This window comes from Mya arenaria, chromosome 13, assembly GCF_026914265.1.
Source record: "Mya arenaria isolate MELC-2E11 chromosome 13, ASM2691426v1".
In the NCBI taxonomy this organism is placed as follows: domain Eukaryota; kingdom Metazoa; phylum Mollusca; class Bivalvia; order Myida; family Myidae; genus Mya; species Mya arenaria.
Genome location: NC_069134.1, coordinates 12,319,611 through 12,347,598, shown reverse-complemented (window position 1 = coordinate 12,347,598; position 27,988 = coordinate 12,319,611). Strand labels below are relative to the sequence as shown.

The 27,988-nt window shown below is 35.4% G+C and overlaps 1 protein-coding gene across 1 annotated transcript; it reads right to left on the bottom strand.

Moving 5' to 3' along the window:
- Window positions 1–873: 873 nt before the first annotated feature.
- On the bottom strand, window positions 874–27,813 carry LOC128213332 (uncharacterized). Its single transcript, XM_052918943.1, has 33 exons — window positions 27,609–27,813; window positions 26,909–27,119; window positions 24,719–25,987; window positions 24,339–24,512; window positions 23,915–24,060; window positions 22,826–22,918; window positions 22,205–22,328; window positions 20,095–20,285; window positions 19,441–19,611; window positions 19,091–19,171; window positions 18,268–18,391; window positions 17,543–17,658; window positions 16,381–16,465; window positions 15,912–16,096; window positions 15,228–15,341; window positions 13,733–13,903; window positions 13,347–13,451; window positions 12,748–12,879; window positions 11,619–11,814; window positions 9,451–9,580; window positions 9,055–9,224; window positions 8,641–8,720; window positions 8,125–8,319; window positions 7,251–7,384; window positions 6,930–7,014; window positions 6,493–6,690; window positions 5,872–6,009; window positions 5,010–5,113; window positions 4,562–4,733; window positions 2,592–2,711; window positions 2,153–2,299; window positions 1,556–1,797; window positions 874–1,384 (listed from the first exon to the last, which is right to left on the bottom strand). Exons 1-33 carry the CDS (start codon window positions 27,630–27,632, stop codon window positions 1,228–1,230), a joined length of 5,784 nt encoding a protein of 1,927 aa, XP_052774903.1. The 5' UTR covers window positions 27,633–27,813; the 3' UTR covers window positions 874–1,227.
- Between the last annotated feature and the right edge of the window lie 175 nt (window positions 27,814–27,988).

Sequence of the window (27,988 nt, the reverse complement as noted above, 5' to 3'; positions counted from 1 at the left end):
GCTGTATCATTAAAGAGTTTTCAAAAAACTTGCCATGAAGGTTCACAATGATCAGGTGGCATGTCACACACAATACCCAGGCTTGTACTTCAAAGGTCAAGGTCACAATCAAGTCAAAAGTTGAAATAAGTACTGTTGGTACATTAATAAATTGAGAACAAGATAATATTAGAGCTGCACCTCTATTTTATATGCAACATAACAAAATGTTATGTCATAGTAAACATAATTATCTGCTTATTGTTCAACTTGTTATTCTGTGTTGCGATTGCATGAAAGAGCATTATGTCTGTGTCAAAGGCTCTTTCAACGGGCTCGATGTCGCCATTTGCTGTGTAGAGACTCTCGACTACCGACAAAAGTGCAGCTTGTTCAACGTCAAAGGAATCTACATGGGGGCTGATATACAAAAACAAATCTATTCATTGTAGAACATTTTAATGATACAAGTAGAGATATCTGCATCTACAATATCATAGAATAGTAGAATAAGTCTTTAGTTGGGTAATACTGAGAAACTGTAAAGACAGCAGTTATTTCTAAATATTATGATTGTATGTTAATATTCTTTTGATTTTTTCTAAAGCATTCTTGTTCGTTTCTAGGCAAAATTGGAATTCCCAATTAAACACTGGCTAGAACTATCAGAAATTAATGTGATGATTAATTTTAAGTACTCATGCAGTATAGAACTTTTGCAAAATGGAAGAGTTACATTTTCATAATATAGAAATCAGCAATAATTCTAAAGACTATAATTAACTTAATAACAAAAATAAACTATAAAACAATCAAACTTTAGAAATATTTAACTATAAATAAGAGTATTTTGAATATATTTGAGTATTTTAAAAATCATTTCTTTCAAACAAGTCACTTTGAAAAAAAACATCATTGCTCAAAAAATCTTAATGAACAGTTCTTGTATACTGTAAATGATGCTATATGACTTCATTATATAAAAAAATATATAAATGTAACAGCTGGTTTGTATAAGGCAAAGCTACACACATTTTTATATGAGTAACTTGTATAAAAATGTGTGTAGCTTTGCCACAGTACATGTAAGGCTTAAGCAAAGTACCGTATTTACAAACCTAAAGGCACTGACCACATGTTTCAAACACAGACAAAACCAAACAGTAAGCAGTAAGTCCAAAGACAAAATCATAAATAATCATATGTCTTCTTTGATGCATCGCTACACAAATCTAACAATGCAGAGGGCTAAATATTTTTGACAGTTTCCAAAGCTTCTTTGGCAGCCTTGGTGTCAGGATGGTCCTCACTCAGGAAGCTGTTTAGTATGGCGTATGATTTCTCAAACTGGTAACGCGCCCTTGAAAAGTAGTTTTGAGCAAAGTAGAATGCTCCAAGGTTGTACCTGGGAAAACATAAAAAATGGTTAAAAAGCAATTAAGTACGTGGTTACAGGTAGAATAATATAGATAAAAGTTGCTGCCAAAATTGGATTATAATTAATAGAACTACTTTAACTATATTGAGACTGTATAAATTCTAGCACAGTAGAAATGCAAAAAAAAACACAAATTACCTGATGATTCCAGTGCCGATGTATTTATCGCCATAAGTCTCCAGGAAGATCTTGAGTGCAGCTTCGTACAGTTTCACCGCCAGCTCATCATTCCTGTCATCAAACACAAGTGCGATCTCGTTTAGCACGATGGCCGTTCTTGGATGGAATGTGCCAACCTCGCTACGTGTCACCTTCAAATCCTGGAGGAAGTATGCAAGAGCCTCCTCTATACGCCCCTGGCGGTATGATAGCTGGCCCAACTGGGAGAAGAACAGAGGAGATATGATATAAATTATAATGATGTAGGGGATCTTGTAAACAATATTTACAAATTGTACATGTATTGAAATGAACTAAAAATGAAACAAAAGTAATATGATTTAAATTAAGTTTTATTTAAAGTCAGCAAGGCAAGGTACAATATATATACTAATAAGCTCACACAGCTTTTGAACTGAGTATACTATATTGTACTTTCATATCATTGATTCAATATAGCCTTACTTTTTTGTAAATATTCAGTCTGTTATAATACTTTAAAAAGACAATATGGTGCAGATATAACTAATTCAATATTGTAATTATGTAAATTTCACTCTGAAATGGTAATCCTACCCTTGTGAAAGTTGATGCCACAAAGTGGTGCCTCTTGCCGAGTATTTTGGTGGAGAGTTCCAGTGATCGTGAGAGCAGTTTCTTTGCCTCGGCCATGTTCTCTTTGCCAACATAAACTGTGGCCAAGCCAAGAAGTCCCTCACATAGCTGGAATGGATAACTTCCACATCAGACAAGACTAAAGATTAGATGATAAATGCTTCATTCTAATAACCAAGATTAATTGTGTAGTTTAGGCATTTGTTTTTTCTAAGGCAATCCAAAACATAGATGCCAACCCTCCTCTGTTTTTATTAGTCAATCTACATCAAGTGGATCCCAACCCTCCTCTGTTTTTTTTCTTTGGCAATCTACATCAAGCAGATCCCTGTTTTTCTCAGTTAATCAAAAAGCAGCACTCAACATTAATATATTTTAAACATTTCTTTAACAGGCCTACCTGTAGTTTGTGTGCAGGTGTCTCTATGCGGTTTTGCCGGTTTATGGAATCGGTGTACACCTCTACGGCATCATCGAGGGCCCCCATCTTGTAGTACACTTCACCCAGCTTTATCAGGCTCTGAGGATACCAATTAGACACTAGTGAACATGACGCTGGTTGTCAATCAACCATTCAATTGACCAATAAAGGGATTTCTTCAATCAACAATAGCAAATGGCTGTATATTTCAATTGACTTTTAAGATCACTATGACAAACAACCTCTGGCAAGTGACAAGGCAGAGTAAGCTGCCATTCGCATCCTTTTAATTTATCATAGATGTTTCAACTTCGTCAAAAAGAACACTAGAGAGATAATTACCAGGATATCTGAATGGTTGCAAATTGCAATTTAGACATTTTTTTGGCAGAGCTATAACAGAATTGATAGGGCCCAGTTTGTAGATTAAGTGCACACAAAAATCTAGATGTAAACTATATTGTAAAAATAAATACAGGGCCATAACTCTGCAAAATAGTCTGAGTGAATGCCTTGATGTTGAAACATTAAAGCTATGTTTTCATTTGACAAATGAAATTTTGCAGTAGGATATATGGTAAAAGAGGGAAAAGTAAATGCTGCTGCCCATATTCACATATGTTCTTTGATGTCATGCTCATAAATATTCTGACATGAGTTTCTTAAAGATTGAATATAAAGCACTGTTGTATTTAAGAAGAACAAATTTGACACTTGAACACAAAATTTTGTATTATGATTTGACCTAGTGACCAAGTTTTTGACCCCAGACAACAAATATTCCCATTGGTCTTAAATATCATGTTGACTTATATTCTGACCAAGTTTCATGAAGTCTGAATAAACATTATATGACCTAGTGACCTGATTTTTACCGGAAATGACCCATATTAAAAATGGTCCTATTCATGCTGAGAAATATTCTGACTGAGTTTTTTGAAGATTGAATGAACACTTAATAATTTTGTGAGAGGAATAAGAAATATTAACACAAAATGTCTCAATATTTGAGCTAGTTACCTATTTTTTTATCAGGGATGACCAATATTCACACTGATTTTAAATATCATGAAAACAAATATTCTGACCAAGTCTCACAAAGATGGAATAAAAAAATGTTTGTGACCCGCAAACATTTGGTAACGACAACGGGTCACAAAACCTGCCAGCAAGGTTTACGCCAACTAAGCGACTACTTGCCAAACATGATCCATATATTAAAATTATTTTTTTGAAATTATTAATTATTATCATATAAAAGTATTCATTATTTTAATATACATTGTTATTAATCAATCCTGTGAAGTTTCATCCAGATCTGACCAGGGATTTTGGAAATGAAGCATGTACAAGATAGTGTGTACAGAGGGACAAGTTGACCAGCCGTATACACCCATACAACTTGTGAAGAGTACATTTCATTCCCCTTACAATTTTGTACAGTATACTCCCCTTACAGCTTTGAACAGTATACTCCCCTAACACCTTTGTACAGTACTCCCCTTACAACTTTGAACATTATACTCCCCTAACAACTTTGTACAGTAAACTTCCCTTACAGCTTTGTACAGTATTCTCCCCTAACAAGTTTGTACAGTATACTCCCCTAACAACTTTGTACAGGTCACTCCACTTACAACCTTTGTACAGGTCACTCCACTTACGACTTTGTAATTATACTTTTTACACACATACATCAATTTTTATGTATGTAAAAAGGGCTGTTGACACCTGCATGATTGTGTACCCAGTGTGACTGTTCGTCGGCATTGTACACAATTGTTCCATGTGACGCCCCTTCTTTCAAGGCTTTCCTTTATTTAGACCTTACCTTATTGACAGCAGTATGTTTACATCTGTATGTGTATGACTGTTTGTGAGCGTTGTTCACAATAGCCTAGTGTGATGCCCATAATATTGAAGGTTTCCTTTACTACAACAATTTTTACCTTAATAACATCTGGATGTTTACACCTGTATGTGTATAACTGTGTGTTAGCGCTGTACACGATGGTGCCATGTGATGCCCCGTATTGATGCTCCAGCTGCTCAACAAGGGTTGTGTAAACATTACGCGCTGCCTCCACCAGACCAACTTGCAGGAAGAAATGGGCCAAACGCCTGCAATTTACTTCATTTGCATTATTTGGACAAGCCAAGGAATAAAAAACCGGTACAAACGGTAAAGCTATGTGGCTATTTTACCATAAAAATATGGCTATAGCAAAGAATTATCTAAAATTAATGGTCAGTTGAAGGTGGTTTGTTTATAAATGAAGAAGGCAGTATAGTCCGCAAACACATGTAAGTGCCCACAGCAGTAAGACACAGGTAGATCAATATGCATCATGTAAAAGATGAATAAAAGAGCCAGTACAAAACAAAATGCCAACATACCCATAGAGGGAACTGTAGTAATCAAATTCCTGATAGATGTGAGTCATGGGAATATCAGCCAGTTTCTCGAGGTAAGCTGTCTCAGCCTTCGACAAATCTCCCAGCTGGAGAAAATCATGAAAAAAACAGGATAATGGTTGAGTTTTCTTTAACAAGAATAAGTTTTGAGAAACATGTTAGGTGTTATTCAATGCTTGAACTTGCTGTAGCAAAAAATTGTTACGACTGCTTTCATATTTATTTCATAATGTAGTGTTTTATTTATAAAATAGCTCTTGGAAGGTATTAAGTTTGCATTACGTTGTTAAGAGATGTTTACTGATAGTAAGTGAAATACTCAGAACAACTGTTCTGTAAAAATATGCAAGGATTCACTATCTTTATAACAACTCAATAGTGTATACAAGTTCTATCATATAGCACATATCACAAAGCGTGCATAAACATGAGAGCTCCATGCTCGTCCATTTTTCAATTGGCCATGGGGCATAACTTGACAATGTTATGGCTTGTTATTAGAACAAGTGTGTAAGTTTTTTTAGAAATCATTGAATAGTAATTGTTTTTGAATAAAATATTATGGCCAAAACTATCTTTGCCAACAATACTAGAACTATGCCAATATGCTGCTGCCAATTAAATAAAACTGGTTAACTTTTTAATTTAGTCAAAGTTTGCCAAAATGCTACTGATTGGTCAATATTTATCAACAAATTACTATTGACCAATCAAATGATTAAGATATGCAAACAACCCTGAAGATAACATGTGTACAACTTATTCAAGTTTATACAATGTGCTTTACTTCTTTAAACCATCTGCAAGCTAGAAAATGAATATGATATATGAATGATAGGCTTACATATCTCCACGCCTTGATGAGTTCGAAGGTGCCCTCCTCACTCTGTGAGAGTATATTGAACACCTGGAGGTTGCTGATGTACACAAGGAGCCGATCCTTTTCCCCAGCCTTGGTCAACAAGAAGGGCATCTCCTCAACCTTAACAACAAAGTACGTACTTGATATTTGGAGGAAAGTATTTTGGATAGAGTTCATACTAACTAGTGGTTATACATTTTAGCTTAGCTGCTTTTTGTAAGCTGATAAGAATCTTCGCAAAGAAAAAGCCATGTAACTGGTGTCCTTTTTGAGAGGGCATAGGAATGACCCCATGTGTGGTTTCAACCCAAAACATCTTGGGCAGACAACAACTTGTGTACCTCTAGATCACTCTTAATACTTTTTTTTAATACATTTAAATAACATCTTGTAAATCATTATATTGTAAGACAACATGATCATTGTACATAACTAATTATTTCAGTGGTTGGCAGGCAGACACAAAAATAAGATTGTTAAAGGTCTCAAGTTGGAGTCTGACGTGATATTAAACTAAATTTTATTACAGTCAACAAATATTTTTTTTGTATCAATAAAAAAGGAATAAAAATTGAATGTCTTAAAATTATTAAACAAACTTACTGTTCTACTGTTGATGTCTTGTTTATCAAAGAAGTCAATCAGTTTAAGATAGGCATTTCTCTTATCCTCAGGAGACTGTAGGTACTTTTTCTCCACGGCCTGGCGCAGATGGTCGTGACAGAAGTTGACGATGCCATCCCTATTGATCAGGTTCTCATACAGTGACAGGTAGAAGGGTGACCAAAGAGCACTCTTTATCTGTGTGGTTTGTGATACAAAAAAATGTTATAACAGGCTTAACAGGAGTTAAGTAATGAAAAGTTAGCTTATTTTATAATCGAAATATGAACAATAATATTTAACAAGCCTCAATGGTTTAAATCAAAACCCCATGTACATTTAAACTGAGATTTCAAAGCAGAAGACCTCCAATTACTCAAAGATCGCTTAAGCCATTACATTGTTTTGCATTTGAAACAGATGTGAAGGAGACTTACATCAAGCAGTTCGACCAGCTCAGGTTCTGACATGCCCCTGTGTGAACACCAGATAGCCGAGGTCGAGTCACGAACAAGCTCCTTCCTGAAAAACGCATCGAAATATATGGTAACCAACATTTCAATCATCTGGGTTCATCATATTTTACTGTTGGTTTTATAATAACAACTAATTTTTTTTATTAATTATTGGAGTGACATTTTAAATTATGTATATCCGTCTTTCTAGCAACACCACTCAAGTCTCAGCAGGAACATGTGCATGTATAAGACGTGCATGTATAAGACTAAAGCTTTTATAATGATTCCACAGTCCTGTACCTATCATCTTCCCCATTTTCAAAGTCTCCCTCCAGCCTGGAGAGTATCTTGGCAAACAGGTCTCCAGGGTTACTGGCCATCAGGTAGTCCTGAATCTTGTCTGTCAGTGTGCGGAAGGATCCATACATGCGAACCTTAAAATATTGAATTTGAAGAAAACTAAATTTGATATTTTTATAGTCAAGAAATTCTAGTTTCAATTAGTGTTGGGAATCGGAAAAATTACTATCGATAATAGGTTTATGAAACCGATCAATGATCGATTATTAATCGATCTGTTTTATAAGAACATTTTCTTTCAGAAAAATGAGAAAACTAAATTCTTACATGGTAAGTAGTAAACGGTAACATGTTTTAAAATGTCACTTTTGAACCACTGACAAACATGAGAAGTTGAGAACAAATCCTTTAGCAGTAAAATTACAAAGAAAATGAAATAAGGTACTCTATCTACTTACTGATTTGATAAGAATAATTATGACTTGATAATTTAAAGAAGTAACACCTTAACATTTCAACATAAACTAGCACAAACCAGAAAAAGAAAATAAGTCTCTAGCGGTTACGTCCCTGGTTTCTATAATTGATTTCACAAATATCGATTGTTGCCGACGTAGGCCTTTCCGATCAATTGTCGATTATAATTGATCATCGGCACAACACTAGTTTCAATAGAACAAAATTCTTATGATGGTACATTTCACCTGAATTGAAATTACCAACAATCACAATTACATCTTTTTCATAATTGTTTTTTGTTAAATTCAAAGAGGTTGTTACACTGTCAATTCGATTATCAACCAATTAAATAAAGTTTACAGTATATAAGAACAAATTCTATCATTGAATATCACAACTTGTTGTCTAGACCCACCTCATCCAATAGAGACTTGAGATAGAGGGCGTTGCTGGTCTGTTCTGCCTGAACAATCATGTTTTTCTGGTCCTGGTTGAGAGTTTTCCCGTAGATGCCCTCCAGGTAGTCAGTGATTATCTGCTCCTTCTGGGACACATCCAGGGACTGCACTCGCAAGCTAGGCCAGCCAAAACCATCACATGCAGTCATTGCCTAAAACAGTATCACTTTGAAATGCATCAAATTTAATACCCAATTATTTTCCCCAAAGAAAAGCTGATGTTCATTTTTTTATGAAAACCAACATCAATGTTTATTTCATTGCTGTGCTAGTGTATCAAACAATGCTTGAATTATGGGTGATCCTTTATACAAACATTAATGGCCAAAAACATATTTTTTTCTTATTTTTACCTAAAACTACTTTATAAATTATATGCAAATGAATTAAAAAAAAGAAAAATGTAAATCAGCAATTTTACAACAAAAATTCAGGATAAAATGTATCTTTATGACAATGAGCCAAGATCGCACCTTGCCCGGGAGTGTGGAAAGCAAAATGAAGACATTGGGCGGCAGGTCAGTAGGGACCCACATCAGGTCATGCTCTGTGCCTGGAATTGTATAGAACAGCTTGGCAATACATGTTTGAAGTATGACAGTGATGTGAGTATAGTCTCACAAAGAAGGTGTCTGTTTCTCACAGAGGTATGTTTCCCCAAACATAAAATGTCTCATATTTGACACAAGTGCAGTTTATTGACAAAAATCAGTCTTAAAACGGACATAAATAATTGCACTACACTGTGTTTTATCAGATAGGATTGATCAAATCAACAGTAGGATTATAAACAAACTATTCTGAACATAATTACTTTAAAATAAGCAATTTAACTGCCAGCAATATTAAGACAGTTATGAAAATAAGGAAGATACCAGTTCACCTACCGTCTTGTCCCGACCCGTCATCCATCTGGTTGAGGGCATCAAATACGAGGATGACCCTAGTTAGCTGACTAGCCAAGCGTAACCACTTCGGTAACGAGTTAATCAGTTCATTGTCGGACGAAGGGATGTCCATGTCAAAACTGAAACTTGTCTTTATTTCTTCATACAACCTGTAATATTAGTTGACTATATGTAAGATCATACTGGTTTTTGCCATTTCAAAGCTTAAATGTCTTAAATATGCATTGCCTTGATCCTTACAATGGTTAAATATATTTTTTGGCATGATTTCGGCAATATATAATTATGTACGAAATACAAAAAGTGCATATCTCATCTCGAACACTACAAACACCAATAGATGGCATAGTGTAGGCTCAGTAAAAGGCCTCTTACCTCCTGAGCATCTGGGAGTAGTCCGCACTGTCTGCAGAGCAGCCGATGAAGTGTACAAACATAAACGTGTCTGGCTCAGTTTCTTCAACTTCTCTCACCCAGTTGACTACTAGCGCTGACTTACCACTACCTGTAAGTGGATATACAGTGACAGTGAGATGTGATGTGTATAAATATTAGGGATACAAACGAATGGCAAAATTAATATTCAAATATTCGGTAATTCTTTCAATCGAATATTCGATAACCAAAATGAATATTTAAGAAATGTAGTAAACTATTATTATTATTCGCTACAGTTATAGCCGGGGCCTTTGTAATAGCCGGTTAATGCGACGGACGATGATTTTTCCCGAAATTAGCCAACAAATTATCCAACAAAAAACAAAATATTCTGAACAAACAAAAACCCAAATTAACTTCAATTCAACAGAATTCATATTTATAAACAAGGCCATGATCGTAAATTCTCAGTTAAATGTTATGATGCACCAACGGATGGTACAATGGTGTTCTGTAGGAAGAGCAGCTTCGGTCAGGGACTGATCTCTACTAAACATTACTATGGAAAAAACGAACCTACTCGGGAATTAGTTCAATAATAAAACCAAACAACCCTGAATTTTGACTCATCTATTGTACAACAATGTCCTAAAATGATATTCTATGCAGTAACATTTCACAGCACCAACGTTATATTGAAACATGGAAAACAGTTCAGAGCACATAACTAGCGCATGTCATTCATATCAATACCGCGATTTGAGCTATATCGCACAGCTTAATTTGCAGCCATGACATCACTTAAGTAGCTTATTCCATATTGATGTCACTTGTCTCATAGCCAGATTGCGTAAAAATATGAGTACTGTTTATAGTCAACGATATGTCCCTTATAACATGTGACACGTGTATAGTGTCATCACCTTCACACCTCTGGCATCAGGGATCAATCCTTGTAAAATCAAGACAAGTACATTTATACAACAACACAGTTGTAGGCAAAAGGTGTTCTTTTAATCAAACGAAAAACATCGAATATTCGAATACCGATTTTGACATTCGAATATCAAATGTTCGATCGAATATTCGAATATTCGTTTGCATCCCTAATAAATATAAATGTATCCGGCTCTGTCTCTTCAACTTCTTCAGACACTGACTTTTATATTGAATAACAGTGTCTACTTGAGATGGAACATAGAAATAAGTACCTATAGTGCAGTACCAGAGGCATTACCGTCATAATTATGTCTGTTCATTACTTTTACACTTGTTGAACCTTGTAACCGTTTTATTTTGTGTTGTTATAATTTACAGTTAAACTGCGGTCATTCAAACAGGCAGTCGTTCGAGAGCCGGCAGTCCCTCGTGGTTGAAGCTTAGCCCCGAACATTTTTCCTTCTATTTTCATATAAAATATACTGATGCTGCATCGAAACCTAAAGAAAAGTCGAGGAAGTGAGCACAAGAGCCAGTCCCAAATACACAAATCATGCACAAAATCTAATGACTCCCTAATTTCACACTTTTTCCCGAACGCTTGTTCCGAAATAAACAAACAATTGCTAGGTGTAAATTTTCGCAAGTTGTAAGAATTGTAATGACAGTTGAAAGGAAATTTGATAAAGTGTGAAAAACCATTTATCACTGTTTAGTCATGACGCTATTAGTTTATAAGGGCATTTGAGAAGATAAATATGATTATAATACGCATTGTCATATTTCAATGTTGCTTGCTTAGAAAATGTGCTTTTTGTAAAAATAAACTTGACTATTTATTCAGTTTTTGGTTTTTCTTTTACATTTTTACATTTAGTATACCACAGCTTTTGAACATATGAGCGATATCCACATCACAATACATAATCGGTGTCGAAGAAACATACGGTTTGACGACTTCCAAGACAATTCATAACAGACTGGGTAATGGAAATGCAGGTCGTTCGAAACATTGGTTCCTTCGAGGTCTTAGCTCGGACTCTGGTGTCCTCGAGCGATCACAGTTTTTTAATTGTACCTTCAATTGCTTGCTGTAACTGAAAGTTTTTTCTTGTTGAGTTTATATGCTCTATAATGCCTGCATTATGGTTTTACCGTGTTATATCTCACAGTGTAACTTATTCAAAAATTTGAAACATATTTTCTGTAGGAAAATTCCTATATACCTGACTCCCCCATAAGCACGAATGGTTTGGTGATTCCCTTGGCCCTGGCCTCATGTATATTGTCAAAGTATTCCCTGCGCCCAATGTACACGCGAGTCCGGGCAGCTGCAAATGCCTGGTGTGCCTCGCGCTGCTGTTCAAGCTTTGTGAGTTCTGTCCCCTTCGGGAAGTCCTCCTCTATACTATCCTCCAAGTCCTAAAATAAACATGTTCTTTATTTGTGAATGCAATAAAACATTTTAGATACACTAGAAAGTTAATTCTAGTTGGTGATGACCACCACACAAAAACATGACAAATATATCAGGTATATTATACCTTAAATAAATGTTTCCCTCCTATCTATATATAAAGTAGATCGGTACGTATTTCACTTTATTTTGATAAAAATCCACTTTTATGAGGTCACAAGGCCATATAGTATTTGTGGCCAGTCCCGACCTGTCAAATGTAAAATATGGACTGCTGACATCATAAAACTACTGAGTGCAGCTTTGCAATTATCACAACATTACATTATATAAAAAAATGTCCCAAGTAAACATGGCCAGGTTCAATAAAACAGATCAAAAGCGATTTGCCAACATTGAATGGTAAAATAAAATGTTTGGTATAATAAAAGAAAAATGACACAACACTTCTGGCCATATGGAATTGCTAGTAAAACTACACAAATACTTAAGTGAGAAATTTAGGATTTGCTATACATAAATTATGTTTACTGTCATAGCGAAGATGTGAAACTAAGTTTGTGTAAGTGAAGATGTGAAACTATGTTTGTGTAAGTGAAGATGTGAAACTATGTTTGTGTAAGTGAAGATGTGAAGATGTGAAACTATGTTTGTGTAAGTGAAGATGTGAAGATGTGAAACTATGTTTGTGTAAGTGAAGATGTGAAGATGTGAAACTATGTTAGTGAAGTCATGAACCTAGTGCCTGGTAATACCTTCAAACAGTTTCATAGCAAATTTTTTTCGCAGAAAATCAGAAGCCTTACATCATTTGTTTGTTGAGACACTCAATCGTATGTGAACTATGATAATGATACATCAACTGTATAAGTTGTACTTTAAAATAAAATTAGCCCAAAAAACTTTTTAATAACTTATTTTACTTAAATTACTCTTACCTTCTTGATCATATCGGCGACCTCTGTTGCAACCTTGAAGTCCCGTATAATAACCTCGTCCTTGAGCTCCCTCACTCGTGACTTCAACTGGTCCTGTTTCTCATGGTGCCATTCAGACTCGGACGCATAACGCTGATGATAAAAAATTAAATTTAAATTTCACTTTAACAGTTGTGAGAAGTGAAATTTATTACTAAATCATGATAATAGAAAATGCTTCCATTTAATAATATGGTAGGTGTTTGGTGGTATTTAATTACAGCAAAGTTTTGAATCCCTTATATGATATAGAATCTAAAATATAAGTGAAAATAAAACCTTCACAAAATTTAAGCATCTATCATACATAACATGAAAGCTTAACAAAAAGTACGTCAATTGTCTCCAGGCCATGTAGATTATATTGAAATTAATTTGCATCAATTTACAAATATTTTCAACACGTATTTTCGTATTTCTATGTTAAAATTTTGCAAACTTCAAGAACAACTTTCGTAGACAGTAGAAATATAAACCTCTCAATCCTGATTTAATCCTGATTTCAGGACAAATCCTGAACTTTATCATCCCAGTATTATTATTTTTTCTCCTATTCTAACCTGGTATTCAGACTCGGACACACTTTCAGGTGTCACAGGCTGCCTCATGTAAAAGAAAGCTCGGTCTTTCTGATCACTGTTCAACACTCCATGACACACCTCCAACTGTCAATGAAAACAACATCATTTTTATATCTACACAACAAAGATAGATTAAGAGCACGGCAAGGGGATGTAAATGCTCGACCATCTCAGTTTATCAATTAACAGTTATTGAAGCCAGTTGTATAGGCTTTGCTACACATTCACATATTATGTGTATTTTCTGCACCTAATTTCATAAGAATATCATAAGTAGTATTTGATTTATTGCCAAAGTTTTACACAATGATAATGCAGAGGAAATGTTGGTCCTATTTGAAACAAGCACTATCCAACACTCTCACCTGAGTGACACTGCTGTTGTATCGGTACTGCTCAATCCACTGGAGGTTTGGGTGGTTTTCAATGGCATAGTTGAAGGTCATGTTTAGGACATCGTCAACTTTTGCCTCCTGTTGACACCAGCCAAACCTGTCACCCATCATACAGATGAAATATGGCCTACATCTGTCTATCTGGAAAAAAACAGTTTCAACATTTAGTTCAAATAAACATATTGATTGTCACGACTCTTTTTACCACCTTTAATACAAATCAAGTTTCCCTTTTCTTAGTTGTACTGTTCTCTTTTTATTTTGGACTATTTTGTTTACAAGTCAATATCTCAAAGACTTCAAGTTATTAAAAACTAAATTAAAAATTAAGTATGAAAACTAATAAAGGGCAACAGCTAAAAAAACTGTACTCAGAGTTATCATATGGTTTATATACATTGCACTTCTCCTAAATGAGATCTATCTGTATATGAAGTTTGAAGTTAAACCTCAAAGAGTTTTTAATTTATGCTCTGGGCACGATTGCTTGGATGCACACACCTACCTTCCATTACTATATATCCCTTATAAACAAGAAGTCCCTACCTTATTCCCTATAGGATTGGGGGAAATGACTACTCAGTGTAACATGCATTGTTTTTTTTTTCTATTCCTCACTCATAACACTGAGTTAAAGCATGTTTTATCATATCAGGAAATCGGGCAGCTCATCCTTATACATTTGGAGTCTGAATGGTTTTTAATTCAAAATACTTGCTCAACATGCTGTATCTTCTTGGTCTACTTTTTTGTTTACATTTTCGTCACCGAGGCACTATATCGAATATACAGTGGTAATGTTAATAGTTTTATTTTTCTTCAACCGTCTAATTTTTCTACACCAGCTTAATGTAACTTTCTTTCCATGTTTTGTGCTGGGAGTCATGAAAATCTAAAAATCAGTGTTACTTCGTGCACAAATTGGTCAATTCAATATAGAATACATGAGCTACGACCCACAATTTGGCCCATTAGACATTATTATAATAAACGAAATAATCTATAATATGCCAAAAGTAATTAATCATTTTTTTTCATTTTTTTTTTTCAAAACTTCCATCTTTAAAGGAATGTCGTTTATCTTGATGATTTATCACAATTACTTCATGTTTCCATAGAAACCACAGATTTCATTCGGACTGATTTCATTGTGTCTGTTTAAAATGGCCTGATTTAAAAAAATAAAAATTGAATCATCAATCTTTTCCTTTTTTATGTTCCATAAAGATTCCATGTTAGGATAACAACTAAAATTATAAGCTACGTGCAATATTGATATTCTAATGATGCATATCATTTCAAAAATGTAGTTTTATAATGACAAATGTTTTACGTAATTTTACATGAAAGCAAAGGTTTGTCCGAAAGACCAAAATGGCGCGATGTGGCTTACGCATGAAATGTATTTGGTGGTCTCCAACCTACAGCTGGTATAACTGATTAACAAGGAAACATTGGCCCCTACCTCCTGGAGACAGATGGCAATTGTTTTGCCGTCTTTGGTCTGCTCCGACGTTATTCCCCACCTCAAGTCCACATAGGTGAAGAAAACACCACGCTCGGAACACAGCTTGTTCACCTAAAAATGAAATGGAAATTTGGACTTCTTAAACAAAAAGTAATAAATATGAAGTACAATTTACAGTTCTACAGAAAACTTAGATTTACTTAGATTATTTGTATTATGTTAATTTCAAAATCATTCATTTTAAACATACTGTATGATCAATATCATTTTTTTATGGTGACAAAGTTAATGTATATTTTTCATTCAAATAAATACACATTGTTTATCATTAAGTCTAAAATATTCATTGAATGTAATGTATCAAATATAAAAACTACCCCAAATGTTTAAATTTCATATATTTCCTGAAATTTATATTATTTTCCAGTTATCCCATGTTATCCATCCCATGTTATCCCATGTTATTTTTGATAATTTGCTACACTTTTGTGTGAATTGAATTTAATCCAGATCTTAAAATGAACACAAAGTTAAGGAAACGAAAATCAATCTGCTAATAAGGCTGTTTGACCTACAGATTTAAGATAATTGAAGTTGCCACCATGATGGTTTACTGAAACTGGCCTGAGGAGAATAAAAGTGTATAACAAGGCATATCATTAACTCTTCTCATTTTCTCACCTCTCTAAATGCTTTCTTGATAATCTCCTCCCTCTCTTTGCTGAAATCTCGGAACGTGCTGGAGACAAACACCCGGATTTCACGCTTCTTACGCTTCTTTCTGCGCTTTTTAAGGTTTGACTTTAAGTTTGCCATGTCCACAGGCACCTGGGTCTGACGCTCAAATTCCTCATCTTGAGGTAAGTCTGAGGGCAGAGTGGGTAATGTAAATATTAGGTAAAAAAAGATGGGAAATAAAAATAGCCTGCTGGTTTTGAGTTGATACATTAACATCCCCGTATATAGCAATGTCGAAACATTTCAGTAAATAAGTGATTTTTTCGATAGATATTTTTGGATTTCACATGGTCAATGGTAGAAACAGTTAGCACAAAAGAACAATGGAGAAAGCAGTTGAAATATTGAAATTCATTCCTTGGTTATAGACACATGGGAGGCATGAATATTACCCATTCCAGCTAATACATACCCATCTGCACGAAGAAAGAGTCTATGAGTCCCTGTTCATCCCGGATTATCTGGGAGATCATCTTGTCCACACCATCATCCATACCCTGTCACATGATCAGACTCATCATCAGTAATAGCCACCATAATGCATGTTAATGGAACATTTTAACATGTGGGCATTCATCATGATCCCCCTTAACACCACAAGCCAACCGATTTATACCAATGTAAAATATTTTCTTTGACTGTTACTCCCCAATAACACTGAATTGAATCAGCAAAACGAAGCAGCTGTTTATATCGACTACAGCCGAAACTCATTGGCTCGATATCTCATGGCTCGATATCCGCGTTGGCTCGAACCAGATTAAAAGGACCGATTTTTTTTTACTGTATGTTCATATAAAATTCGATCAGTGGCTCGATATCTTGAGGGTCGATATTTCTCCACGCTCGATGTCATTTTCGCGGTCCCATGTAAGAATTTCACACTTTGTTTTGTTTCCTTGGGTTGATGTCATTTTTGCGGGTTCAAGTGAGAATCTCACACCTTGATTTGTTTGCTTGACTTCATTAAGCAAAAGGCGCTAATCATTACAAATCACTTGATTTTATTATAATTGTTATCAAATTTTAATGTTTCAAAAGTTTGAATAAACATGCTATCACCATTAGTTTTGTCTCTAATTGTTATCCATGTGTAAATTTCAATGAATTTTGATATAACTTATAAGCATTGATTGTGTTTAAAATTGCTTGTTTGTTGTTTTCGCATAAATGTATTTTTCTAATGAATAAAAAAAATCAAATGATATTTGCAAAGTATCGAATAAATCATGTTACGAACAATACGATATGTAACTATGTTCAATAGTTACATACTATAATCAACAAGTACTCTTCTCTTGTGGAGATAGCGTAGCCAATAACAAACGAGGTAAACAAGACTTTTTGTAACGAATAAAAAAAATTCTCGGGGCTTGAAGTATTTTGGCCGGTTAGTTCAGGATTTCTCAGAATGGCATAACAACTTTCTTATACATCTATTTGGAAAATAAACCAAGTCTCAGATTAATGAAATTGTGTAGCTACAAGTTGTCATTGATTTATTTACCCACAATTGTGTTCAAGTTCATTTATTCCACTGAACATGCTATACATCTAAGAGATTAACCACATACCGTTTCAATGTCCTCGTAGCCATCACCTTTGGCACCCTTGGTCTGCCGCTTCACCCTAACTTCTGCCCCAGACATTATGGTACCAAAATGACCACCCCAAAACTTGTCATCTTTTCCTGTAGGAAGTTAATAGCAAAACAGCTTGTTTTTTTATGCCTCAGAATTTTACAAAAAAACACCACAGTAATAGTTATTAATACAGTTATTAATTTACTTATATTAATTACTTTTCACCCATAAATGTTATCCTTTAAAGTTGCATTACCTTAAAATACATTTTAGCATCACATATTACATTAGATTGCTTGCTGTTGTTTCTGCTTATAAATGTATTGTCTACACAAGACGATAATCAAATGCTTTTAGTCCTTGTTTGCTCTTAATATTTCATTGACACTTCATTATTTACTACAGACTATGTTTTAAACATATCTGTACTACTAGTATATGCTAGAAAAAACTTTGGTTCTTCCAACACAAGAAGTGATAATGAATATTAGATCAAACTTATAATGGAAAAGTATTGAATAGCACAAGACACTTCTATATTGAAATCTCACATGCTTTCCAACCCTATCTGTAAATCTCAGTGCATATTGATTAAGTAAGACAAAGAAAGTATGATGAAATGTTTGCATTTATTTATTTGTGCATTAAACAATTCTGTTGATGAATCTATATTAACTATGCATTTATTTAAAATGATTCCTAGTCATTGTTCCAACCTTTAGATGTGAAGCCAACGATGGTAACTCCAGGGCCGTAACCTGTAAAAGTGTGGGAGGCCTTCTGCCACTGACACTCTTTGTATATGGTACCCAGCTGACCTGTACTGTACTCACTTATCACCTGGAAGTATGTAGGTACCCTTTTGAACCCAAATTCATGTCACATGCATCGCTGATTAACAAGAGTGTCAGCTTTTATGCACCAGTCAAATGTAACCCCAGCCCCCGGATCCGGTAGTATTCCGGGGATAGCTGGGGAAATGGGCCTAATTATAACCTTTCAGGTGGCCTTGCAGTGCTGAGTGTATGTGGTGGTTTTGTTTTCGCATCAAAAATAGTGGGAAATGGGCCTTACCTAGGATGTCCCTGGGGTGCGGGGCATTTGGCGGGGATTTTACCAGCAGTTTGTTGCCACCAGGCGGGGATTTTACCTGGGATTGGCTCGACGGAAAGTCAAAGTCCCCGCTATTCCCCGGACCTGGTGGGGGCATGGTTACAATTGACTGGTGCATTAAGTTACAGCCAGTGTTAACACTGCCATTGTCGACAACAACAGGGCTATGACAATCCTACTCTTTCTTCTTTAAAAAAACAAAGCTCAATTAAAAATATTTTGTTTAATGATTCATAACTTTAATATAGCTTTAAACAAGGGTAAAATTCTGTTTAAAAATAGCAAAATGCAAGTGATAGCAATATAAGTTCATAATAATATAATGAAAAATACAGGCACATGCTCTGCAATCAAAGAAATAAACTAAGGTTTGAGCTAAACATATTATATTCTAAGGTTAAAGATTAACAAATATACTTAGCTTACATTTCCATTGTCAGAAAGGAGCTGCACTGTCAGCTTATAGAATCCCCCACCACAGCATCCCTCACGGTACATCTCCAGCACCTACTTTCACATAAAAGTACTAGATCTTAAATCAGTTGCCATTTAATCCTTTAAATAAGGAAATCAGTTTTGGAATAGTAATGAATGGAGCCTTTGGCGAGCTCGGAAACTTTTTTCCTTTTCATTTAATTTGGTATTAAATGGCAACAAATCTCTCTTCTGCTGATTCACTTCTTTATCAATATCAGATTGGTTTTTGAGGAAAGTTATATACAAATATTTAATTGATTTCATGCTTGATACAACTACACAATGAAGTGATCACTGACCTGAATGTCGGGTGCAGTGTCCAGGTATGCAGTATCAAAGTGGTCAGTGAGGCGAACTTCCTGGTACTTTTTACACCACATATGTGATGTATGGAAACATTTCTCAGTTGTGTAGCCTCCATCTGCTATGTTGAAGTCACCGCTTACGTTCCAATTCTCCATGGTACCAAGCTATGTGTGTACAAAAAAAAATCTGATTAAAAGATCTTTCAAATGCTGTAGAGTTAACTGAAACGCAAGTGGACATTTCACATCAAATTTGAGTATTTTATAGATTGTCACTATTTCGGTGGGGCTCCCTAAGCGGCTTCGACTGCGCTATGTTTCGCTTAAAATGGTGAAGAAATAGTGAAGTTATCTTTGTATCTTTGTTATCTTTCATTCAAAGCAAAATATTGCCTTCCAACATAGCATTTATGATGCAATTTATCATGTCGTATACACACACTGTATATGGACTCAAAGCAATAGCCAGACTCACATGCTTTAATGGTATAACAACATGCTTTTATGTTTGCCTATCCAATACATGAAACTGTGATAGTGGATTTACTCTGAAAAATATCAAATGCAACAATCTAAGCCTATTCAATTAATTCCATAAATATTATGGAACTGTTCATTGAAATGAATTTATGAAATTATGCCCCCTACCTCAGCACTGCTGTTGACCAGAAGGTTTGGTGACCAGCCGACGATTGTCATCTTCTTGCGAGTGACACTGTTCTGTATGGGCTGGAGAGTGTCGACAAGCTTGTCCTTCTCGCTGGCCGTCATCTTGTCGGCTAGCACCTCTTTTTCCTGGTACTTGGATTTGTCCAGCAGTGCAAACCCACAGATGGTCTCTGTTCAAAGGATGACACATTTCAATAATTAAAATGCTAAAGAACCAAGGTATTAAACTAGTGTTTAATAGCTGTGTCGATGTTTTAAATAAAATATAATCATTGTGCAGATGAATATATGTCTTGTAGTGAAGAAAACTAGACCTACTGTACATATTTGTTTCAAAATAGTTAACCATTGGGATATAATAGCATGTATTTACCAAACAAGAGCTGTTGTAGGACAGAGCAGTCAGCTATATGTGGCTTTGTCTTAGAAATGAATACAATAATGATATAATATGTGCTCGTCAAAAGCAATACAAAAATCAATTAAGTTTAACTGTTTTACTAATTTGAGTAAAAGTGGCCCTGACCTTATGGGCCCCAAATGCAATCCTATGGAAGTCCTCCCTAAACTCTTTTTACATACCAAGTTTGGTCACAATATGTGAGCCTTAACTTAAGACTTTCAGTACCCAATGACCATCCTTTTTTAGTAACAGTGACCTTTACCTTGACCCTAGGGGTCCCATACCCATGGAAAGTCTGTATAAACTCTTACTATATACCAAGTTTGGGGGCAATATGTCTACTAAAGTTATTCAGTACCAACAGTTTTTCTATTTTTAGTAAAAGTGACCTTGAACTTGACCGTAGGAACCCCAAACACCATTTTTACTGCGTTATATAAGGTCATATGATCGGAACATTCTATTAACAGAATGGGTGGATATAATTCCTGCAAGGTTTTCTTAAATGAAACTAATTGTTGTTCTTTAAAACAATTATGGAAAACAATAATGAACTATAGGTGTAAATATATAAAAAAATGAGCTGCGTGGTTGATGTCATTATTGGGGATATGAACACGGCTGTGCTCGTTCAAGTATGCAGGGTGTTCTCCAGAATCCACACGTTTAAACCAGCCCAACTGTGTTCATACTCCGATTATGACATCAATATCAATCACACGATTCAATCCCTAAATGTTTGAAGGCCATTGAATGAACAGTATTTGAGAACTGAGCTAAAACCCAAAGTTGCCCATAATCTTTACCAAACTTTTTACGTCGATCAAGGGCCATAATTTGTATTTAGGGTTAATATGGAGTTGTGTAACCTAATTGTGTGATTGCCTTGAACAACTGTATGAAGTATTTTGTTAATTGAATGAAGGGTATAGAAGTATTAAGTGAAAATCTCAAGTTGCCCTAATGAACTTTTGGTGTAAATATAAAAAAAAAATGAGTTGCATGATTGATGTCATTATTGGGGATATGAACACAGTTGGGCTGGTTAAAGTATGCGTGGTGTCCTTCAGACTCCACACACTTAAACTGCGTTCATGCCATGATTATGATACCAATCAGGTTTGAAGGCCATTGAATGAAAAGTATTTGAGAACTGAGTTTAAACCCAAAGTTGCCCATAACCAAACTTTTTAAGATGATCAAGGGCCATAATTTGTATTAAAGATACCGTAATATTTGAGTTAGGAAGCCAAACTGTGTGATGGCCGTAAACAACTGTGTTAAGTATAAAGTCAATTGAACGAAGGGTATAAAAGAATTAAGTGAAAATCCCAACTTGATGTAAAACTTTAACCCGACACATTGTTCACAAAAACTTTAACCTAAGTTCCTAAGTCAATCAGGGGCCATAAATTGTATTTAAGATAATATGGGGTTATGTAACCTCATTTTGTGACGTTAACAACTGTGTGAAGTATGAAGTGAATGGAATGAAGGGTAATGGAGTTATAAGTGAAAATGCCAATTTGCCCTAAAATCTTTACCAAACGCAGATACAGCCTGTGGGGAGAATAGAACAGCCTCCTAATTTTTCTTATAGTTGAGCTAAAAATTTATAAATTGGGCTACACATTACTGCTTTATGAAATCTGTAGAGCAACGTTATGAGCTGACCATCTTACTCACCAATTGGTATATCAACAGTCCTGGTATTAAAGCAGAATGCTTTGTCCTTTACAGAGACATCCATTTCCGTTGTGTAGCAGGTGAAATTCTGGATATCCATTAGTTCCTTCTGATTTTTTAATTCCTATAATAAATACATAAGGTCAAGGTCACAGGGCCAAGGTCAATATATGTCTTCCATTTGCTATGCTGTTTAAAATTTTACAAGTTGAAAAGTAATTCCCAAAAAGGCAGTAGAAGTTAGTTTGAGTCAGAAGAATAAATGAGCAGATGTGACCTCTCTAGATATTGTTCAGCAGGAGTCAATAATTATTGTATAAAACTTTGTTAAGTTCTTCACAGGTTATGTTAATTAGTTGACTCATTAAAACATTTTGATCTGCTTAGTAGTCAATATATACGATAATACTGACACATCAATAAGCTTTTTGCATAACTATGGCCAAAACAAAAACTTAGCAAGTTCTATCAGGAGTAAAGAAAATAGCCAAGAATTAGTTGAACAATTATCTTTATCTTGTTATTGTAATAATTTTATCAAAAACTCACATACAATTTCAATTTCAAATGAATGTTCTTATTCGTAAGTATATACTTTACTATGCTATAACATTTTTGTACTTTAATGTCATCGGTCTTGTTGCTTTTCATGTTGATGGACTTGCTGTCAGAATGTAGGCGGAAAATGTACTCCCCGTTAGGAATGTCTTTCACCTTGAAAAATTAGAAAAAAAATATGAAAGTTAATTAGAATAGAAGTGCAAAACGGTAAAACAAACATTGTATGTGCTGCATTAAAATAAATATTCCTTTAGATTGTAAATGCTTCAAAAGGCAATTCATTTGAAACACAACACACTGCCACTACACTATACATATAAGTTTAAAGGCAAATTATGCACCAGTCAATTGTAACCACAACCGCCCTGGTCCGGGGATTAGCAGGGACTTTGACTTTCGGTCCAGCCAAGCCCGGGTAAAGTCCCCGCCCTCAAAGAGGGCCTGCTGGTAAAATCCCCGCCAAATGCCCCTGCACCCCAGGGACCCTGGGTAAGGCCCATTCCCCACCATTTTTGGCACAAAGACAAAACCACTGCATTTACCCAGCACTGCGGGGCCACCTTGCAGATAAAAACACGGCCCATTTCCCCGGGTATCCCCGGTATACCCCCGGACCTGGGGGTGGGGGATGGTGGTGGAATGGGGGTGGAGGGACCGTGGTTACAACTGACTGGTGCATTAGCTGCATTTCTAAAGTAATCAAATATTGGACTTAAAAATCATACTAAGGTAAGAAGTAAGACTATAAGGTCATTTATTTAAAATCATCAAAAACTAAACAATATATATTTCTGGAAGCATAATTTGAACCTGGGCAATCTCCATCTGCTGTCAGAGACTTTTTCCTTAACACCGTAGTAGACAAATTCTGTTTTATGTATAACATATGTAGCATATAAACAACACTTATAATTGGGGCCGAAATTGTTGAATATTGAAACAAAAGTTACCAACATATGCATGTTTGTCATTTTTTTGGCATGAAATGAAATTGCTTAAGAACAAATATTCATTTTCGTCGCCAGTTCTTGCCTACCAAGGAAATAAGAAGTTTTCAAGAAGCCCAATTTCAAACTACTAATTATTTCTTTATTGGTAAATAGAAACAAATATACTGGCTAGATAAGAGAGTGATGCTTAAAGAGTAACCTCATAGGTAAGATACCCTGGCCTCCCATGGCCGTCAGATTGTGGGTTTCTCTTGGAGGCAAACAGGAAGCCATCGAGGGACTTAAGCATGGACTGTGGTCGGGTTGTGTTGTACTTCACTTCACCCTCACATGTAAACATCTTTCCTAATGATTATAACACATAATACAATTATGGACTCATACTGAAATGCATTTTTCTAAATTCACAGTAAAACCATGTCTGAAATGTTGTGTGACCTTAATTTGCCTTTGATTGTGCTTTAAATATTTTGTCAACTTTTGTATTTTCTATTTTCTCCTACCCTATCAAATATATTAATGCAAAATGTGTCCATGTATAAAAAGAAAATAAGAATAAAACTACTTAAAAGCTTTCAAACCAAAACATATTTTTATCAAACAATCACTTTTATTATTTCTACCTTCTTTTACTTCATTGGTAAAGTTTGCATACTGCCCAAACTCGCTAGAATAGACAACATCATTGACAGCCTGGTATGCGGGCCCTGCTACATTCAGGGCATAGGCCACGCCCTCCTTCTGGTGTAGTAGATGATATGGGGAACCAAACAGTTCTACATCACAGTCTTTACCTCCTAACATTGGACCAGCATTTTATCAGGGAGTGAGATTTTATATAGAAATACTTCTAAAACATTGTAATTTATACTTTTGTTGTATTTAAGTCATAAAAACTACCCATATTGTTATAAAATTTGTACTTTTTTTCAATCATTTTAAACTGTAACTAGATTCCACATACTTTAACAAATCAATAAATGCATAGTCAAAATGATCTTACTTATTGAATGTGGTCTCAGAGCAAACACCCTGACAAGGTGGAGGCCGACAGCTTTCTCTGTGTCTTTCCAGTCATAGGAAAATGTAAATCCCTTTCCTTCTTGCTGCAGCATCTCATCAGGAATAACACATGCCACCTCATGGTTGAACAGGATTTTTATTGGTGTGCATTTGCTGACCTCTCCTGTGACCCCATATTCTGTGACCTTGACCTTGCCTTTTGTCTTGGTGCTCTCCCCAGTCGCTAGGCAACATGATTGGTGGATTGATGATGATAGGTCAATCGGTGTAGCTTGCTCGTTTGAAAGCAAACCATACCTGTTTGGGCCATGAGGACCTGTGACAGAAAGCCTCTCATTATTTACCTCGAATGACCATAGATCTGAAGATGTGAAGGACTTGTGGAAAAGTCCAGAAATTTCTTTGACAGAGGAAAGCTCTCCATTTTTCACTGTTAACCAGTATACAGCAGAAACAGAGACATCTTCAGTTCCATTACTACTTGAACAGAGAACCACAAATGTTGCATGATCCTGAATATTAGAATATAATATTTCAGGTACTTTCCCATCAATGAACTGAGTCTGTGCAACATAACAATGATTGGTGGGCAGTATAAGATTACTCCTGTTGTGGAACATGCCATACTTTGATTTGGGTGCTCCTTGTACTAGCAAGGTGCCATCACCATTTACGCTAAATTTAAACTTGTCGTCTCCTTGAAACAATTTAATTGTGAACTTGTTATCTTTGAATCCTGACCTTACCAGGTAGATGGCATTGTTTGTATTGCCATCCTGGACATTGCTGCAGAGGATCATTGTCAGTCCCCCACCATTCTGCCCTCCTCTAGCCCCATTCACATTCAAAGGTAATGGTGTAGGGCCCTCATCCCCATAAACGAAAACCCCATCCCTCAGGTTGCAGAATGTGCTGTCGTTGGTGTACATGCGCACATGATTACATCCAAACAAGCCCTGAACCACAAACGTGCCATCCTCAGTTGTGCATAAGTGATTTTCCGGCCCAAAGTGACCTTCATGATCTTTGTAAAGGGACTTTGAGGCGAAGTGGTTGCAATCTACGCCCCCCTTGACAAGGATTAACTCAGCCGTTGTATCCTGCCCCTCCCCACCATAGGAACATGATATGAAAGCCAGGCCTGTGCTACCTCCAGGACCCCCATTGATGTTGTAGCCTAACTTCACATAGTTGTAGTATGGCCAAGGTGAGTTGTTAAAACCGTCCGCTGTCTTAATGAAATTTTCCCCTGAAAAATAAGTCATGAGTTGTTTATGTTTCTTCTCAATCAACGACATCCTTATCGTGCATTTTTAACAAATACGTTTTTTCCAGAGAAAGCAGAACTTCATAGTACAATAGTGACAGTGATGATGAAAGTGATATTGGTGATGGTTTGTGACAATGCTGCTACAGATGATGACATGACGGTATCTGGCTGTAATGGTGATGACTGTGGTGGTGCTGATAATGGCCCTATTGATGGCGATGTTCATTATGATTAATATCTTGTTATTAATGAAAGCGCTGAAAGTGTTGAAAGGCTGACAAGCGAATTTTACTTTTTAACAATTCTGTTCACAGCCAATATAAATTCAATTTCAAAATATCGTTTGAATGTCCCCTAACTATAACCTATAAGTGCCTGTCATTACACAAGAATCGATAATTTAAATTGAAATAGCTAGTTTCATAACAGTTTCTGATTAACCTATCACTTATAAAAAGGGTATATGAACATTGCTTTCATCTTGATTGTTTATTGCTATTTTAAAGTTAATAAATTGAAACCTGATATTGTCTGAGGACGTTTCAACAATATGTAGTAGGTAAAATAGGAAAAGGTCTTTCAGTCAACACATTTCTGTTTTTCGCGTAATTACCTATAATTAATCATTCCCTTTTGTTCCTCACCAAGATTTATTTAAGTTTCATTGGCATGCTTTCTAATTCACATTAATGTTGCAAACTTATTTACATATTTAAATAAAGGGGTCTTTTTAATTCACACTATTTTACAACCGCATTACATCATACATCCGATTTTGTAGCTGCAGCGCATGAATTCTTTTTACATATCATATTAAAACAAAGATCTGACAATTCCTAATTTGGATTTGCAAGACTTAAGTCTATAGGCCTGCAGCATACAGCCTAATAATACTGAGACCTGATTGATTAAGAGTTGGTTTCTCAACTTCCTCGACTGTTTTCTCTTGTCTGGGTTCTTTATCCTTCTTTTCAACGACATCTTCCTTTACTGGTGCATATGTCTCTGCTGGTGATTCTTCAACTGGCTGAAGCTCCTTACGTTCAGCTGGAATTGGTGCCTCTACAGCAATATGTTCTTGACGATAACACTGCGAAATGTTTGGTTTTGCCTGAAAAAAAAGTCATTCTCAAAGACATCAGTGTGAGTTATGTTTATTTGCTGTGAAAAAAAAGATTGTTTATATGCGATTAATAAGGTAAGTGTGTTTAATGGAATATAGTTGTTGCTTCATTTTGATTCAAATTTATTTCTTCTACTCTAAAATTTGACAAAAGTACAAAGGTGATTTTTTTTATTGCACCTCATATACTTATGAACATCAAAATATTGTCAAAAATGTTAAAGGCAATTCTAAAATTGTTCAAGACAATTTGATGAATTGTCAGTCAATTGCACAAAAAGTTCACACAATCATAAGTATAATGTATAATACAGGCCACTTATAAACTGTTTGGATATGAATAAAATGGTAGACAATTTGCAGTGTTTAACACCAAAGCACTTGTAAGTTTAAGTAAGTTCAAGAACTTATTTACTCAGATATCTGAAAGCACACAAGAACGAACTGAGGAGCTGAACATGCCTTAGTACGGTTTACCTTTTTTGATGATCCACTTCCCATTCTCAAGCTTCAATATTTTCAATCCAGTCCCTTAAATTGCACATTTGCTGTTAAACTGTTTCTCTTCTATTAAAAAGACGACATATTTTTCAAATGTTATACTATGCATGAATGTATGCAATTCATACCTTAACGAGATTCATTAACAATTTCAAAATTCTGCTTGTACTTTAAAGGTAGCTACCAGAATGTATATTGGATTTTCTCAATTAATGACCGTTGACAATATTGATCTATGGAAGCCCAGTAATTCAGTACCAGTAGTGGTATTGGAAATCATATTATATTGAACATATTCATTGAAGTTGGGATATAGGATTACAAGACTACTACATGTATTTGGTTGAGATTTGGTT

What these genes read in the sequence shown, in the direction of transcription:
- LOC128213332 (XM_052918943.1), bottom strand. Translation starts at nt 27,632, where the DNA reads ATGGGAAGTGGATCATCAAAAAAG. An exon ending in TACTACAGTTCCCTCTATGG is followed by an intron (nt 4,734 to 5,009) that starts GTATGTTGGCAT and finishes AGTAAATTGCAG; the next exon opens with GCGTTTGGCCCATTTCTTCC. An exon ending in CACCTGCACACAAACTACAG is followed by an intron (nt 2,300 to 2,591) that starts GTAGGCCTGTTA and finishes TATCCATTCCAG; the next exon opens with CTATGTGAGGGACTTCTTGG.